The sequence below is a fragment of the Lepidothrix coronata genome, unplaced genomic scaffold (genome assembly GCF_001604755.1).
Source record: "Lepidothrix coronata isolate B3197 unplaced genomic scaffold, Lepidothrix_coronata-1.0 Scaffold53, whole genome shotgun sequence".
NCBI classification, from domain to species: domain Eukaryota; kingdom Metazoa; phylum Chordata; class Aves; order Passeriformes; family Pipridae; genus Lepidothrix; species Lepidothrix coronata.
The window spans coordinates 665173-684456 of NW_016690233.1; the positions used below are offsets into that span (position 1 = coordinate 665173).

Here is a 19284-nt window from a genome sequence, read left to right on the forward strand (position 1 = left end):
GGATGACAACACTGAACGCAACGTCCTGGCAAGGGTTGTTGTGCCCTAGTTAAAACCAGCATGCTCAGCTACAGACTTGTGCCCCTTCTGAGAGCAGACACTGGCTTAGGCTGCCTAGGGCCATGCTCAAAAGCTCTTTCATTCCTGTAGAAATCTTCCTAGTCTCTTTAGTGACTTCTTGTTTAGACTGCACTCAGACATTTAAAAGGATAAGGTTGTAAAACATGTCGTAATATAGGGAAAAGGCAGAGTAAAAGCTATCTTAAAATCATTGCTTTTTAAAATAAGTTTTATTTGAACAAAGGCAAAGTAATGACAAGTTGTCTTCCTTGATGGTAGGACGAGCCGCTACAGCTGAAATCACATTTCCTTGAAGCATTTTTGCTGAGAACTACATGGGGTTATCACTATTGCCATGAAACTCTCAAAGTGTCTTTAAACTGACAGCATGGGTAGGGAAAGCTGGGAAGGAGACACCTTGGTTGTCATCCAGGATCCAAGCTCCTCTGCTTTGAGTCCTCTAAACCAGTCCTTTCTCTCTTGCCAAGGCTGTAGCAGAGGAATGAATTTAGTTTCTTCTTTTCTGTTTTGGACAGACCCGCAGTGTTAGCAGGAGCAGTGCTTGCACAAGGACGAGAACAACTTTTGGCTCTGAAAGCTGGTGGCCGGCATCCTGCCTTCCCAGTTTTCAAAACGATTTATTTTCTAAGCTTCAGTTCCACGAATGCCATTCCAAAAGTTCGCTGGCGGTGAGAGGCAGGCAGGGAGCGCGGACCGGCTTCCCTGGCCGCCGGAGCTGCCAGGGAGCTGTCCAGCACCGCGGCGGGACGGGTGGCGGCGGGGCCGGGGCGGCCACACCGGGAGGACGCCGGGATCGACCCCAGCCCTTTACACGGGCACCGCCGCTCCCCGCGGGGCCACCCACGCGCTTTCCCCCTTCCCCTTCGCCCAGCTCCACAGTGCAGGGTGGAGAGCGGAGCGCCCTTCCCACCCTACTAGCAGCCGGTGGCGGGGGGAGCGTAGGCTGCCGCCGGCCCGGCCCTCGGCCCGCCCCTCGGGAGCTGCCGGGGCGGTGCGGGCGGTGCCGGCATCCCCCCGGAGCGGGGCAGCGCGGCCGGCGGCGGCCGCGGCAAGCGGGGCCGGGCGCGACAGGAGGCGAGCGGCGCGGGGGAGGCGGCAGGAGGAGGAGGAGGGGGAAAGGGCTCCAAACAACACGTGATCCCCGCGGAGCAGCGAGGGAGCCGGGGGAGGGGAGAGCGGGGCGGGCGGCCGAGGCAGAGGAGGGCAGCAGCCGCCGCCGCTGCCACCGCCGCCGCTTTAAAGCCTCCCGGCGCAGCGCGGCGCGGCACCCGCGCTCCCGGCCCGGCGCGGCGAACCGCGGAGCGGGGTCTGTGCCGGCCCCGGCGCGGCGGCTCCGCCGCTGCCTTTCGCCCGCCCAGGGGCATCCGCGGCCATGCGAGGCGGCCGTCCCCGCAGCCGCCCAGCTCGGCGCTGCCCGCCGCGGCTGCCCGCCGCCCCGCGCTGAGCGCCGCCGCCGCCCCGCGGCACCATGTCCCGCCGCAAGATCTCGTCGGAGTCCTTCAGCTCGCTGGGCTCGGACTGCCCGGAGACGAGCCCCGAGGAGGAGGGCGAGTGTCCCCTGTCCCGCCTCTGCTGGAACGGCAGCCGCAGCCCCCCCGGCCCCGCCGACACCCCCTTCTCCGCCGCCGCCGCGGCCACCACCGGGGCGCGCCGCGCTCCGCGCCGCCGGCGGGTCAACCTGGACTCGCTGGGCGAGAGCATCCGCCGCCTGACGGCCCCCGCGGTGAGTGCCCCGCGCCCGGCCCCGGCCCGCCCGCTCCCCGCACAGACCCACGGCCACCCCGCGGGGTCGGCTCCCTGTCGGGAAGGAGGCGACGGTGCCCGCGCCCCCCACCCGGGCGGTCCCACCGGGCCGCTGGAGCTCGCTGCCTCTCTGTGCCCGCTTCGGCTGCCGGCTGCCAGCCCCGCAAAACCTGCGGGAGTACAGCTCCTGGCAGCCCGGTGCTGGAAATCGGGTCGGGAATCACGCTTAGGAGCAGCTGCCGCCTTGGCTGGGTTTATCATTTCTGCCGAGTCCCTTTCTGAATGAAAACAATATGGTAAAGTGCTTATCACAGGTCCTAGCAACATTTTTTTTTTGTAATATATAAAAAGTTACATCTCTGTGATGCATGGCGTGCACATTCTTCCTTCAGCATCGAGGGGATGCGAACTTACTTCATTTGTAGGGCTTCTGCGTACTGAATAGGGTAAAGCAAAGTTCTGGCTGTGTGTTCAGAAATATTTCAGCAACAGATTTCCCTGTGCCTCCTGGATGCGGAGACATTCCCGACAGATCAGTTTCTTTAAAGTGGACTTCGAAATCCATGACTTAACGATTATCGGGATAGCTACACCTGTAGCTGAGAGTCTGTGAACCATTGTCTGTGTGCTAAAATAAGGAGTGAATTCAGGTTGATCTGGTAACATATGGTATATCAGTTTGTAAGACTGAAATCCATGTCTCAGGAGTTCTGGTAGATCAGTGTAAAATAGAAGGTTTTTCTACAGCCTTTCTGTTGCAATTGTGCTACACTCCTGTACGTACCTCTGTGATCATCACTAAAATTTCCGCATAAAGTTTCAGCTGCAACTGAATGCTTGTTTGGTCTCCGGAACAGTTTAACGTATTAAGGCATAAAACCTTAATTGAAACAAGTAGTCTTAATCTGCAGGACAACTGTATCTGATATTGTGGCATTGGATCATCGTTTTGCATTATTGTTAGCCAGCTTTGGAAATTACTTACTAGTCTCACCACCATCAAACATCAGTTTGTGTTAATTTTAATATACCCTTTTGTGTTTGGTGTTTATTTAAGTGGCTGGATAGGAGTAGACAACCTGTTTAATGGGAGAAGGCAGTGCATTACATACCTAATAGTCGTCCAGTTTAAGTTAAGACTTTTCTTTCCCATTAATTTTTTTTCCCTCTCCACTGAGAATCTGGTCTTGTAATGCTGGTATTAATAGATGATATCTAAGGTGACCTGTCTTGTTTTAGTACAAAAAAAAAGCTATTTAATTTGATAATGATACAATGGTATAATTAGAGCATGTGTTACCCAAAATATTTGAAATATTCTGAAGTAGCTCAGTGCAGTATTTTTAGATAACCTTAGTATTTGTATTTCTCCAGCTTGCTATAAAAGACAATTTCAGTTTTACAGCTGTGGTGAATTGTCAAATGTGTTTTCAAAATAAACACATTCTTTGAATTAAGAGATGAGGAAAACTTTGATAGATCTAATAGTCTTCTTTCCTTCCTGCTCCCAGAAAAATTTTGTTTAAGAATACAAAAATTTCATCCAACCTGGTTTTGATGTCCCAAACAACAGCTTCCATGGTTTCTTTGGGACGTAATTATAGCAACCCTTATTGCCAAAAAACGATGTTATTTTTAAATTTTAATGTGATACACATTGCTTAAAATTTCCCTTTTTTTCTTGGCATTGTAACTACTGCTTCACTCCCATCTTACACATTTTGGCACAGATTAATGTCATTAAGTCTAAAAGGTCATGTCATAGTCCTGGTATAAGCAAAGAACCAGGTCTCCTGCCTTTTCATTTTTCACTCAGAGAAACTGCTGTTCAGACGCATTGTTATTTTGGTGCATTCTTACCAAGTTCTGGGGTACTGAATATGTGCCTTCATGCAACAAGTCTAGTTGCCATATGTCTGACACTTTGGATCTGATTATTTTTGCACATCTGCTGGTATAAATTAGGAATAACTTTAATTAGAAATAAAAAACATACTTTTCCTATGAAATTAGTGTCAAATGGGACTAATTTCTGTTGTTTGTAAAATTACAAGGCAAGTTTGAAAGGTGCATTGACAAATGTTCTTTCTAAACAAAAAGCTTTAATACTTTTTATAGATGTAGGTTGACCTTCATTCCATAATATTATAAATATGGATCTCTCTTAAGTATATAAACATATTTATGCACATACAAAAGTATATACTATATATCTAGCCTGCAAGGTTTAATGTTTTCTTTTTAAACATGAATGTAGAAGTAATTTGTCCCCATCCCAACAGTTGAAGGATGCTACAGGTTCCTGATGTTTATACTTAGCCTTAGTTTTGTGCTTGCCTTCAGCAATGTCAAGGATCAAAATCCTCAGTAAAATATTTTTTTTGTGCTTTCACTGAGGAAAAATTCTGTATGTGTGTTTAATACTACTGTGCCATGGAGGGAGGGCTCAATGTTGTTTCAATGTGGCAGTAGCGGGGGGCTACGGAGAGCTGCTCTGGGCATGTGGAGAGCTTTGAACAGAGCAGGAAAAAGCATCCAAGGGGCAAAAGAGCAGTGGGTACTCAAGAGGAGTGTCTGTGGGGCAGAAAAGCAAGAAGGCTGTGCAGGCAGGCTGCATCTTATGAGTGGTAGCACAAAACTGTGTATGAGAATATTAGTATCTTCTGTGCAATGCACTCATGAGTTAGTACAGCTGGACTGTACTAAGAGATTCTGTAGAATAAAGTGCAGCAATCAAGTATTTGTAAATACAGTTCAATACAATGAAAATAGGTTATTGCATTTTTTTATCACTTGTAATCTTGGTCTCAATTTTAGCTAAGTGTGACTTTGCACAAATACCACTTTTAGTGGAACCGTGGGAAAAAATTGTAAAGTGAACCTTGCTCTGTTGCAGCAAGGGGTGAATGCAACCCCTTCTACTTGCTACCACAGAACAACTTCTAGCACTTTCTAGCGCACATGATTTTGCTACTTTTCTCTTAAATTGATTTTTGGAGATTTTTTCTCCTGCAGTTGTTATACTAGAGGATGTAGGGACCTGATCCACAATCAGCACAGGTTCATTTTATGTTCCTGTGGGTTTGTAAATGTTTCCCAACATGCTTGGATGGGGATTGATACTGTTCATCTGGAACTTGCTTACTGCAAACCCTCTGTTTTATGACAGCCAGAACTAGGAGGCTGATAGGGCTCACCTTCCACCAAAACAGCTGAGTATTTTGAGGAAAAGTGTGTAGTGAGGAGACCTGCATACATACCCTTCCATTGGCTATGCTGGGGAAGGTCTGGGAAACAGGGTGCACTGGGCAGGGAGGCAGAGCAGCGGCAACTCAAGGAGAGGCAGCTTTTTGTCACAGCTGCACTCAACAGACTGTGCATGTACTGAACATCACATCAAGTTTCTGCCCTGCTGCCCCACCAAGCACCAAGTTTGCTGAGTAATCAGGTGCACTGACAACAGGAGGGTCAAGGCTCTGCCAGCAGCTGGGCACAGCCAGAAGCCCCAGCCCGTAGGGTGGGGGGAACCGTATCGAGCCAGGGCGATGCTTAGCACCAGAGTGTGAAGATGATTTGTGGGACCAAACTTGGCTGCTCAGTGCAATAAACCTCAGGTGTTGCACACAGCTCTTGTGACTCCTTCAGCTCAAGAGATCGTGGCCAACAGTGCTCCATGCATGTTGCCCCACGTTTGGCTCTGTCCTCTCACAGCCTTTCATCCCTGTGATGTTTCCACAAAGCTGAGCTCATAATTGTGAAGAAAGCTCCTATCCATTCTAAGGTGTTCCTAAACCATGTTTCTGACGAAGCACGGGTGTCCTCTGTCCTCCTTCATCTGAACCACTGTCAAAGGGTCTTTGGTTACACACTCTTAACAGGAAAATCTGGAGCTAGATCCAGCTGCTGTCAAAACACAGTTGCCCTTGTCACTGGACTGGGTTCAGTTTATTGGAGATAAATAATAAAATGTTGGGAACCTAATAGGGACGTTGATTTGCAACCTTGTTTTTAAGAAATAACTCAGTAATTATATGTATATCACTAGCAAATGTAATGATACATTTTACTTTTGATTCCAGCTTTGTTACTGTGTTCCATTTTAAAGGATGAATTTTACACCCACAATGACACAAATTTTGATTAATTATAACTGGAAAAGATGATACTATATGCTATTCATTATCAAAATAATTTTTTTCTGCCCTTAAGAACTCTGCTATATGGGAATGATATCCTGGCACCAGTTGACATAGCTTGATTCTTTAGAAATGCCATTTAGTATCTTACTGAATTCCAGTTCCTTGCAGCAATTTTAACATTTGCTCCAGTTCTATCTTGACTTGTATCCAATACCAGGCTGAAAATAGAACCAAAATCAGAAAAACATAATTTGTCACTGATTTGAAAAGTCAAATACTCTGCTCTCATCTAAGAGGCATGGACTATCCTAGAGGAGCTGGGAGTGACTGGGCATTCATTTAGAGGAGACTGTGTACCCCCAAGTGCTGTACTGATCTTTCTGGAATGAGAATTTCAGCATTACACAGCTTTAAACTGACTAACATCTACATTTGATTTCATTTTCTGAATGGTCTATGTAACGCATCTCTTGAACTGTGAATATTATTAAGTGAAAATCACCTCTGTTATACTTTTCTGTTCATCTAGAATTATTTCTGCTATTCTTTAAAGGCCCAGTTGAAGACACATTAAAGTAAGAACATTTTTTTCCTATTTAATTTAGGAAGCTGCTACTGGATGGAATTCAAGAATTGTCTTTTTGAATACGGCCTTCCTCCCAACAGTGGGAGAAGAGCGAACCTAAAGGCAGTCATCTGTGTTACTGTGTAGGCTATTACTTATGTCACAGAACTGCTGTAACTTCAAATTGCTTAGTGGCAAGTGAATCCTCCAGTGAGTGGAGGTGGGGTTTTGTCAGAGAAGTTACAATATAGCAGCTTATATCTAACCTGGCTCCATCATAAACCTCTACCACTCAGTCTCTTGGAATGCTACTCCTTTTAGAAGCTATAACAAGTTGCTGCCACTAGAAGGAGAGGTAGCAAATTGATTTTGCATAAGATTTTTGCAAAAAATTTGCACGAGTGTTCTGAGCTCCTTATGACTCACGTTAACCCACCAGGTATAGCTAAGCCCTGCTGTTGTAGAAATGACTTCCACCTATCTTTATGAATGAAATAAGGTAACGTCAAATGATATTCCATATCAGTGGTGTGATGAGCTTATTCACCTCATAGCCCAGGCTGGACGAGCTTTTCGAGTAACATCCTTCTCAAGGATGTGGGTGTGAAGCATGAAAGTGGTTAAGAAAGGCACATCCAATGAGAAACTTTCAATTCCAGCAGGCAAACAGGATGATTTTCTTTTTTTAAATCAGATTTTTTAATAAAATCAGACTTTTGCTAAGTATCATTCAATTAGTTTATAAACAAAGTCACATGAGCAGTCAATAGCCAGTCAATCTGTTATTTCATAGCATGGAATAGAATTGTGGTGTCTTAAATGGGATTGTTCTGGAAAACTTTAATCAATATAAGCATCATAGTTGGTTTTGTTTGTTTATCTTGTTCAGTATTCTAACATCTCATGCAAGGAAAATTCAGCCTTGGCAAACAAAATATTAAAAAAAATTAGCTGCACCAGAAGGCCTGCAGCATTGAAGTATTGCAGTATTGACCTAGAGGTCATTTCATTGAGGGTGAATTTGAATATTTGACATCTAGTGTTTAGACTGATTATAGCAATATTGGGTTTCTTAATGTTTGTGCTGTTCCAGGCTGAAATCTTAACTTCCCTACGGTGCTTGGGAAAAAAATGTGTCTCAGTAACATCCATACATTGCAGGCATCTTTGCCGCCTGGAAGATGTGAGCATATCCCTGTGGAAGAACAGGCTTGCCCACAGACAAAACTGACCCACTGGCTGACAAACCAGAGTGTGGCAGCACCAGTGTTAATCCCACAAAATTGATCTAAATTGTTTTGAACTTCTCTGCCTGTAGCCTGGCCAAAGTGTCCAGGTGCAGATAGAGAAAGACATAAAGTAGATGAGAATGTCACGATCATTAATATATGCCCCTCAAAAAGCAGTGTGCCCTCATGGCTACATCAAAATGAGGGTGAATGTCCTTCATTTGAAATTGTGTGAGCAGAGCCAGTTACCACCTCGCAGTGGTTGGGTGTACTCTGGTAAAATGTGTAATGTTAACACAGAGGAAAGCCCTCTTTTTCCTTCTACCTCTTGTGCTATTATTAAAGGCTGCTATAAAGTGCTTTGAGTAAAAGAAATTGTTCCATCTCATATCCAGATTCTTTCTAGATGTGTCTGTTTGCTAATTCTCAGACGGAGTTTTAAAATTAATCCAAAAATTCTGTGAATTGTCCATAGGTTTCAAAGGGATAAATACCTTTGCAGATCTGCATATGAAATTAGGTCCAGTTATCTGAGAAAATTGGTTCTTTCTCTGTCTCAGTTGAAGATATTCCTTGAGAAGGACTGCCATGTAAAGCCTTTCATTTCCTATCAATATGCTGGAGTAGCACTAATTATTATACAGTGTACACTACTATGTAGTAGATGTTAGCTTCATGAAAAGATGACCATATAATATTAGCAGTAGATCATCTGTTATATTCTTACCTACTGAACACATTCTCTCTGCAGCACATAACAGATCTTCTATCCATTTCAGACATGGCAGAAATTCAAAGATGAAAAAAGTGATCCCAGACGGTGTTACAAGGGATAACACCCTGAGATATTTATTCTTCACTGTCAAGGAGTTAGACTAGATGATCTAATAGGCAATTTCCATCCATAATGTCTGTGATTCTTCTAGTTGAAAGGCAGCTGGGGATGCAGAAGTTATAATTTCTATTTATTATTTAGCTCTGCTTTATTTCTTCACGATGTTTGCATTGTTGTTGCTATGAAATAGTATTGGGTAAAATTATTAGTCTCAATGTTATTTATTAAATTAAGGGCATTTTCTCAAATGTGCACAAGTATTTCTCTGTGAAGAGTATCCCTGTTTGCATGAACTGAGGAGCAGAATGGTCTCAGGTTAATCTGCCAGTGGTACTGAGCTCAGGCACTTCATCCTCACCTGGTCCCATCTGGATCATCGTGAGCTGTTGCAGGGCAGCTTGTTTTGTCTCCAGCTGTCAGTCATCCTGCCCTTTATACCCAAAGAGTCCCCTCCTGGGGATTCTGCATCATCCTCTCTTGATACCAAATCTGGTGCTAGTCATGGGGGTCTGGAAGGAGTTGGTGCTTTTATCTAAACTACAAACATGTGGAATTGGGAAGCTGGTGTTCATGAAGAAAAAATACATTTTTAGGTCATATACTTGCAGAGAAAAAATGAGTTCACCCTAAGTATTCAGAAGCCAGAGAGCAAAACTATATTTTTTCCTGACTATATTATCAGAAAGACTGAAATTAATCCCCCAAAGATTATTTATTTTTTATATTTTCAGATGATTGCTTATTTCGAGACTCTGCTTTCCGTTTCTGATTTCTGTCTGTTCCCTTTGGTTCCATTCTCCAGCTATTGGGAATGGGAAAGGGAGGGATCCTGGCTGTACAGGACCTTCTAGGAGGCCTTCCTCTTTTCTGCATCATCAGAAAATTGTTGGATGCCAAAGGAGCCTTCCTTTTCTTTTTACATTCTGCTTTTCCCTAGCTGCATCAATTTCAATGCTTATCTCTCCACTCCTGACACTTAGGAATGTTGACAAGTCTTTGTCTTCAGCTGGAGCCTTGATTATTTGTTTAAAACCACTTTAATTCAATATTTTGTCGACCAGAAGGACAGGGAGAGAAAGTTTTTCACTGCTTACATGATCATGGGATAAATATTTTAAAAAAAATTCTAAAAATTACTTTTGCCATTTATCTTCTTTTGGATGGGCCAGATGCACACCTGCTCATGTGTGCTTAGAGATCTGTAATCGCCTATGCACAAAGACTTGACTAAAATTGGTTTTGAAATATGAAAAAACAAAAAGTTTTTCATTAATGAATGATCACCAGCAGTGGAACCGGCAATTGAAGTCTTACTCTTCTGCTGAGTTTGTGACTGAACTCTTCAAATTTGAAACATTTATAACTTTCAGCTTCAAAGTGCTGATTTGGCTGGGATCTATGGTATCCTGCCTCTCCTGTATGCAGAGGTGCAGATTCCTCTAAGGCGGCCTTTGCAACTCCCCAGGGCACAATAGGCTGGAGGAGCCTCCTGACCTGACAGACTTGAAGAAATTCTGATAGAAACAAAGTGATTTCTAACTGAGCCTGTTATTCTCTTCTGTGCTTCAACTTCCATGTTTCAAATTTTAAGCACTCAAGTTTTTAATAGCATGATTGCTGAAGCTCTTCTGATGCTCAGCTAGGAATCATTTAGCTTTTACAAGGAAAAATCTTTGAAAATTTGTTAGGGTTAAGGAGGAATTGTCTGTTTACTGGGCTGCTCTCTTGGCTCTGGACCTCCCTGCTCCATAGAGTCTCTTTCTTCCCTGATCTTGTCTAGATATTCTTAGGATGCAGAAGGAATGGGATGGAGAATTCGAAACTGCTTTTATGTAAATTTAGACTGAGTCATCTGGGATACTGTGTGGAGTTCTGTCACCTCAGGGTGGGGTTTGTCTGTCCTCACTTAAACATTAAAAGATGTCGAAGTCTAAAGCAATCACTCAATGTCTTTTCTAGATAAAAGAAAGAAATGGGTATTTATAAAGACTGAGTCCTCAGGCATGTATTAGATGCCAGCTGTAGGATGAAATGAATCACTTTGGGTGCCTACAGTTGGGCAGATGAACGCTACCATTTATTTCCGAAGGTGTTGCAATCAAGTGAAAGACATTTCACAGGCAACAGAAAATGGCTAGGGAATAGACTAAAGTCTCTGTCCTCTAAGAAGATTGGAAAGCTTATGTTTGATTGCCTTAGGAAAGACATTTATAACAAGGGATGCAATTAAAGTGGAAGATCTTTTACTTTGTCTGCAAAACTGAGGCAATGAATCTGCAAGAAGGGAAAATTGAACTAAGAAAAAGAAAAAAATGTACACAATGTTTAAACTAAAATCCATTTTCAGAGGAAATTGGATGAGTTAAAAAAAATAAAAATTTAGGAATATTCCAAGTTCATTTAGACAAATATCTTCATAAATATTTTCTCCAGTTAGTCACAGAAGTAGTTTTGAGGAGTTATTATTCCTGTCTTCAGGACTTGAACTGGTTTTGCACTACTGGAAAGCAAGGTGAGATCTAGAAAGAAAGGCAGGTTTTTTTAGGAGTGCATCTTGTAAACTGTGGCAGCTGGTGGAGTGACAGTGCCTATCATGGCAGGGCTGCCACCGTCAGGATTGCTGTCAACAGGAGGTGTATGGTTAAAAGCTGTCTTTTACTTCCCTGAGTGGCAGAACTACACTTCTTGGAGAGCTGATGTGTGTCATGCTTCCAGGAGAAGGTTTAGCTATTTTGCCTCCATCGAGTGGAAATATTTTCCTGCTCATTCTCTCTCTTGTGGGCAATGCATTGTCAGTAATGGAAGAAGTAATACACCAAACTGCCCTTGTAAGCAGCTGTAAGTAGGTGTCGTATCTCTTCTCGCTGTTTTGTGTAGTCATGGCCCTGGTTACAGAATTACATCTACAGCAAAATGACATTCATCAGTGATGAAATATGGCAAACTGAGAAGGTGAGAATAGTGGCTTTTTAACTGTGCACAGCAACATGCCATAATAATTCATGTCAGAGACAAAAAAATTTGTGACTCCTCAGATCAGTTTTCATACTGGCTCTGAGCACATTACATAGAGCTCTGTTTATGACCCATGTTTTAATAGTAAACCCTATTTTTGTCTGTACTTAATTTCCAAGATTTGATAGGAGTTGCCAGTGAAAAGGGGTGTGAGTTCATGGGATTGTATGAAATTTTCAGGCAACCGCTAGGCAGTCGATTTAGCTTTCAGAGGAGAAAGTTAACATGGGCTATGTTTTTTTTCCATTCAGCACTGCAGAAGAAGGGGGATTTACTGATGAAATAAGCTCAGGACTAGGAAATTGCTTGTACAGTTAAATCCTGAGGTACTCAAAACCATTTCTTCCTGGGTAAGAGGTGCAGCATCTGTGTGTCAGAAATGAGAAAGGCAAAAACAGTCCATTGCTCAGGTGCTGTAAGCTGCAAAACTTTCTGAGAAAACAAAAAGCTGTTTTCCTTCCTTTCTGCTGTCATACCAAGCATTGCTGCCTTCCATATTGCTGTAAAAGCACTTTGGGAGAACCAGAAGGGAGCTTTAATTTAGCAGTCGAACATTTTTATTATTCCTTATTTCATGTCAGAGGAGTTGCTGATGGAGTACTAATGTTTTGTGTGTAGGGAGTGGGGCTGAGGGAGATGCTGTATGGAGATGGGAGAAGGCAGCTCAATGGTCTTCTTTGCTTAAAGCTATTTTGCTTTCCTTTGTTGCTGGTGTGGGAAAATACATGTCTTCTGTGTGTGAAGAGTGGATTTTTCTGCCTGCTGAGCACAAGAAAGCTTCTGAATCACTGTGAGAACATGCCATGAAATACATGTGTAGCCCATTAGGCCTAAAGACTTCAACACCTGCTGTACCCCTGAGAAGGGGATAATTTTTTGATGTGTGATAGTTTCATTCCTGTGGTGCTTCCATTGTGTTTTACAAGAGAACATGTAACTTTTAAAGCCTTTTGGCACAGGTAACTGAGCTCCCACAGAGAAGTAATCATCTGCTACAGAGTTAACAAGAAAAACCTCTTTCAAGGTTTGCATCTATTTTGAGCTTGTTTTTATTCACAGAATCATAGAATAGCTTGAGTTGGAAGGGTCCTTTAAAGGTAATCTAGTCCAGCCTCCCTGGAATGAGCAGGGACATCTTCAGATAGATCAGGTTGCTCAAAGCCCCATCCAACTTGACCTTGAATGTTTCCAGGGATGGGGCATCTACCACCTCTCTGGGCAACCTGTTGCAGTGTTTTGCCAGCCTCATTATAAAAATCTTCTTTCTTATATCTAGTTAAAATCTACCTTCTTCTAGTTTCCAACCATTACCCCTTGTCCTATCACAACAGACCCTGCCAAAAGTTTGTTCCCATATTTCTTATAAGCCCTCTTATGCACTTGTTAAGTGCATGCATTTCCATACACTTGAATTCAAAAAGGTAGATAATTTCTTATAGTTTGGTATTAGAAAAGAAGTTTTTGCAATTGTACAAACCTAGCATAGCCTGGCATACACATTTTTCTTCATGCCGTTGTCAGAAAGATACCTCCTTCTGCAAACTCATGAGTAAGAGTAGGTAGAAAGCTCAGCCCTCGAACTGCTGAATCTGTAGGTCACTAAAAAAAATTTGAGACTTTCAAAGATGATTTTAGTTTATAAATCTCTCAGATTTCGTACAAAATAGTCATTTTGGAAGAATAATGTTTTGCCAAATGTGACTTGGAAAATTCAAAAGAGAATGGCATGGATATCACATTTGCTTTATTTTCCCAAAGGTCTCTCATGAATTCATTCAAAATATTACCCTTAGCAACAGTAGTAATTCAGAAAATAAACATATATATGCATATAAGTATTTTGGTGAACATTGTAGTAGTATTAATAATACAAATAAAAACATTAATGCACATATGTAGTTTGGTGAACACCTATTAAAATGAAATAGCATAGAAATGCTTGAAGGATGTCATGATTTTCTTTTGATGAACTTGACTTTCCTGATAATTTGAAAGATGACTGAAGAGTCATAGCTTGTCAGGAAAGTAAGCCATAATAAATTGCATCTTTTAATATTCTTTATTACAAAATGCCCCAGGGAGCATATAGAGTTTAAAAACTCAGTGTCTTTTCCTGGTGATACTTTCATCACAAAATAATAGCATTTTCTGGCAGACTATTTCAAATTATTTTCAATTAGTAAGATAATTGGTGGGTGATAGTTTTTGAGAGCTGATAGTGAAGTGGTTCCTTTGTTATGTGCAGCTAGTCATAAGCAGTATTAATTATGTCACATTGTAAAATTCATTCCTGTTTAAATGAAGTAACATACAAGGAATGAATAATAATATTTCATATCCATTGTTGTGCTGGGTGTATGGCAGGTAGAAGATGAAGAGGAGTAAAACTGGAGAAAAAGTGTGTTAAAAGATCTGTTAGTTGAATTGTGCTATACTTCCCTAATCTCACAATACTTTAAATTATTCTTTCCTAGCCTCAGACTATTCGGCAAACTCTTCAAAAGACACTGCAGTATTTTGAGCATCAAGTTATTGGGTAAGTGTTAATGTGACGCAGTGAAAGGTGCATGGTAACGTTTTGTTCTGTGCCTCCCAAGTCACAGCCTTTTATGATAAGATTTTAATTTTATTTTTTTCTCTCAAATTCTTAGAGGTACTTTGAAGTAGCAATACATACTCTGGACATTAATGATAAAAATCTCTTCGGTCCTGCTTCTATACAATCCCGTCAGAAGGTGAACTGTAATGTTTCTTAAACAAGGAGAATAGACAATCTTTTTCAATCATAGAATAACAGAATACCAGATTGGAAAGGGACCTTAAGGATCATCTAGTGCAACCTTTCTTGGTAAAAGCATGGTCTAGACAAGATAGCTCAGCCCTCTGTCCAGCTGAATCTTAAAAGTGTCCATCACTGAGAGGTTTAAACCTTTTGTAATCACTTCTGAAAGACATTTATTGACTTTGCATTTGTATAAGGAGATGTTATAACTTTATTATCTTTTTTTTTCCCTGTAGTTACAGGGATGCAGAGAAGAATTTTCACAATATATCAAACAGATGCTCCTACACAGACTGCTCTGGTAATGAAGAAACTGAGGATGTCTCAGGAATTCTCCAGTGTACGGCTAATGTACTTGGTACGTATTTTTTCAAGGGAATTTGTTTCCTTTCATTGAAAGGAAAGTTTACCACCTGTCGTAATGGCAACAATGAAGCAAGAAATTTTTGGTCCGACAAAGGAAATTTAGGATGTGGGCAGCTACATACCAGTGCCCTGGTATTTTTCTCCTTTTCCACCTACATTTTGAGCCTTTAAGACAATTCAGACTGATTTTCAGTGGGGCCAGTGAAGGTGTATTGTGCAATACCTAGTGATTAAAGAAGTTTCAAAGGCTTTCAGTGCAAATAGACTTACTTCTGGACAGGCCTTGGAATTATCTTGAGTGTTTTTATAGGGATTCTGCAGAACAACAGATACTTTTATCATCTGTAAGCCTGGTGGAGAGAGGGCCTGAGAAACACAGAGTAGCATGTACTTGAGACATAAAACGTTCTGGAATCTTAGAGAGATTTTCATCAGCAAGAAGCACAACACTGAAATCTGGCCATGTATGATAATTTAAGATATAATTTAACTGCCTTGTCAGGGAATATGGTGAGGTGATACTCTACTCACATTCTGGTCTGGGCCATTGTATCCTTCTGACTTAAAATCCTTTTGGAGATATATGCATTGCATATCTGTCTATTCTATCACAAACTGTTAAACAGACAGTACGCTATGTGAAACAGCAAATTTTCTAGCTGAGAGATGACTGTGTTTCACTGACATTCAAACTTCTTTTTTTTTGAATCAGGTGCCTTGTTCTGCAAAATGCTAGGTGCTGTCAGGGATGTTCTGCATGTCTGTAACTGCTGCTCAGAAGAGATGGTACTTGGTATTTTGCGTGTTTGGTCATGGAGGGAATTTAGAACAAATTAAATTGTAAATGTGTCCAGGGTTAATTACCTTTTTCTATTTTAAAATAATGGATGCTAATTCTCCAAAACAAAGGCTAAGAGTGATAAGGCAGGACTCATGCAAAGCAGAGAGTTTTCATGTTATCAGGTGCATATTATTATTGTAAGAAACAAAACTAGACATTTGGTACATATTTTATTATGACACGAAGTATGTGTTCTAAGAAACAGCTATGAATACTTTTTCACCTTTATAGTGCTTTAAAATCAATATATTAGTCCTAGTACCTTAGAATGGCTGAGTAACATGCAACCTGTTTCTTCAGTGATATCCTCACAGTGCATGTGCATTAGGGCAGATTGGATTTTTGGGATCAAGGTGTAGGAATAATGTCTGGGCATTACTGACTTGGAAATTATTAAATTTGACTTTGTTGAAAATTAGTTTGAAGACACTTATTCTTGGAAAAGCTCGCTTCTTGAAGAATGAATTTGACTTTTTAGCAAAAAAAATTCAATGTGAGCAAAACACTGAGATAATTTAAAAATAATAGTTCTCCCTATCTAGGACAGGAACCTAAGGGAATGAGCAGTAAACCCAGCTTCTTTATTTTAATTGTAGCTCCTATCACAACAGGTAAATAATTAATGGAGGCTGCGTAATTAATTCTCACATATGCAGTTATTTTTCTGGTTGAATAAGGATTGGTGAGAGCTGCCTCTATGAAAGAAGGATGTAACCACTGGGGTGTGTACCTAGAGCAATCGGCATTGCTGAGGCAGGAGGCAAGCATGAATCTGACTGTGATGAAGGCTAGAAAAACTGTTGAACCAAATCTGGCTCTTAGTTTCTTTATATGAGCAGTAAGAAGCACTGACTGTCTAGTGCTGGAAGAATGTTTTCATAAAGATGCTTGGAAGCAGATTCTGCTCTCTGACCTTAGATAATGCCAACATGATTCACCTCTCCTGACCCTCTAACCAGCTCTGAAACAGTCATTTGGCATTCCTTATTCATCAGAAGACTGCAAGTGCTGAGATCATTAGTCAGCTTGGAAGACTGTGAACAGATGCTTCACACTGTGGTCCTGGTGCTTACACTGCTTACAGGAAAGTACTGACTGCAAGCTGTACACTCAACTTGGTGCATGTGATTTATCATGTATGAATACTGCAATTTTCCTCTTACCAAGTCATGACTAAATTGTGTCACCTTCTTCCTGCAGTGGAAGGATTCTCCGTGTCTCTTTGCTGAGTTGCTCCTGCTACAAGTCTAGGCATCAACAGAACTCTTCCTGCTTTAATCCACTGTAATTAAAGGGAGCCATGTCCATCATGTTCACATGCTGTGAACCATGTCTGACACCAGATCAATGACACAGCCTTCCTTTATGATCACAGCTTTGGAGGCTGGAATATTTAATTTAACTTTTTATCCTTTCAAAAATAGTCCAGACAGCTTTATGAGGGACTCTGCTCTCTTTAATTGGTGCATGCACAGTTTTAGTGTGTCCTTCATAAACATATAGAAACGTAGAATCACAGAATCCTTTAAATTGAAAAAGACCTTTAAGATCATCAAATGCAACTGTTAACCTAGCACTGCCAAGTCCACTACTAAACCACGTGCCTGAGTGCCACATCTACATGTCTTTTAAGTACTTCCAGGTAGGGTGATTCAGCCACTTCTCTGGGCAGCCTGTTCCATTGCTTGACAACCCTTTCCATGATGAAATTTTCCCTGATATCCAATCTAAACCTCCCCTGGTGCAGTTTAAGGCCGTTTCCTCTTGTCCTGTCACTTGTAACCTGGGAGAGGAGACCAAACCCCACCTGGCTACAACCTCCTTTCAAGTAGTTGTAGAGAGTGATAAGGTTCCCCCTGAACCTCCTTTTCTGCAGGCTAAACAACCCCAACTCCCTCATCTGCTTCTCATAAGACTTGTGCTCCAGACCCTTCCTCAGTTTCACTGCCCTTCTCTGGACTTGCTTCAGCACCTCAGTGTCTTTCTTGTAGTGAAGGGCCCAAAACTGAACACAAGATTTGACATGTGGCCTCATTTGTGCCAAGTACTGATGATCACTGCCCCAGTCTTATCATCCAAGGGAAAATCAATTGACAATACACTGGAAGTTTTTAAACAGAGAAAAGACAGCTTCTAAAGGGAGCCTATCGAAAGTTTCTAGTTGGAAAATAAAGTATTTCAAACAAGATGCACTGGTATATTCTAGCCTGTTGACACAGATAAAGCTTTTAGCTGGCTAGCCAAACTGTGTTCACAGCAGACTGATGGTGTTAGTTTGGACTTATTTTAGAAATAATGATAAGAAAAAGATTCCTGTGATGAAGTATGTTATGTAGATGACTACCACATTTCTCTATTAGGTAACTATAAATTTATACTGAGGTACGTTAGAGAGAAAAATTGTATCTGAAAAGATTTCTTATTTGACCTTGGGCAAGTTTTTATTCTTTCTATGCCTCGATTTCCCATCTGTATAATGGAGATAACAGGATTTTTTTAATCCTTTAAACTGTATGTCAGTGCTGTTCAGATTTTAACCTTCTTGAAGTAAAGACATGTTCATACCACTGGTACATTCAGCATTTCAAGCAATGACAGCAAATCTTATTTGGAACTGCTTTTGCCCTCATAATTTAAAATTATTTGATTTCAAGTAAGATTTGAGTGTGCATTTTTACTTAATTGTGGTCAGAATAAAGTAGAAAAACTTCATGTAGCTGCAAATTAAAACTTTGGCAACAGGAATATAAGGATGAAAACTTTTTTTCTTGGTCTGTGATTACTACTGTAAGGAATTTATTTTAGGACATGAAGTCTTCATGACCTGTTTCCTGTTTATTTTTTTGGCAGATATTCCAAGGTCTGTGCTACTGAGCTTTACAAAGAAGTAGTGAAATGCAGAGTTTCCATTTTTGAACCCCACTCTGTACTTCTGATGTATTACATGATATTTCTCATGTCACAGATGCACAAGCCAGATAAAAATTGTACAGTCTTCACCTCACCTCCTCCAAACACTCTTTTCAGATGCTGCACGCAATTAATGTAACCTTTATGGACATAAATTATTTTTCACTCTTTAATCCTTCACAGAAAAAAAAAAAAAGGAAAAGTTTCATTACAGCGGTTGCCTATCTTCTTTTTAGCAGCATCTATATTTCCTTTGGACCCTCTTCGCATCTTTCTGAGGAACTCTGATCTGTCATAACTTTGATAGTAAAACTAATGAAAAGTAACCTAAATTCATAAATACTTATAAAAAGAGCTGTTGTACAGAATTTGCAAAGGAGAAGTAGCTGTTCATACCCAATCTTTAATGACATGGAATTGTTGTCTTTGAAAGCCCTTTTGTGTATTGGACTGCTATATCTAAATTGCATGTACTGCAGCACCGTGCTAGATATACTGTATAAATAACACTTGCAACACCTTGGTCACACAGTCCAAAATTACAAATGCACTTCTGTCAGATAGCTGTTTCAGCAGTAAGGCCTAGAGAAATAATCTTACCTGACTTGCCATTGCTTAAGATACAAAAAAACATTCTCTTCCGTTTTTTTAATTTAAAGAATTAATTTATACAACAGATTTCTTTTTCATCTCTTATAAAAATTTGGCTCCTAAATTTTACTACAATTACCTAATTTTCCTTAAAAAATGCATGGCATATGTCAATGGCTGCTAGGTT

At 41.2% G+C, this 19284-nt stretch overlaps 1 protein-coding gene across 1 annotated transcript in view; it reads left to right on the forward strand.

Moving 5' to 3' along the window:
• Positions 1 to 1549: 1549 nt before the first annotated feature.
• Positions 1550 to 19284, forward strand: part of GUCY1A2 (guanylate cyclase 1 soluble subunit alpha 2) — a 151382-nt gene continuing 133647 nt past the window's right edge. Inside the window, exons 1-3 of the mRNA XM_017816044.1 lie at positions 1550 to 1804; positions 14082 to 14143; positions 14626 to 14747. Coding sequence (XP_017671533.1) covers positions 1550 to 1804; positions 14082 to 14143; positions 14626 to 14747 — 439 coding nt within the window. The remainder of the gene's footprint in view (positions 1805 to 14081; positions 14144 to 14625; positions 14748 to 19284) is intronic.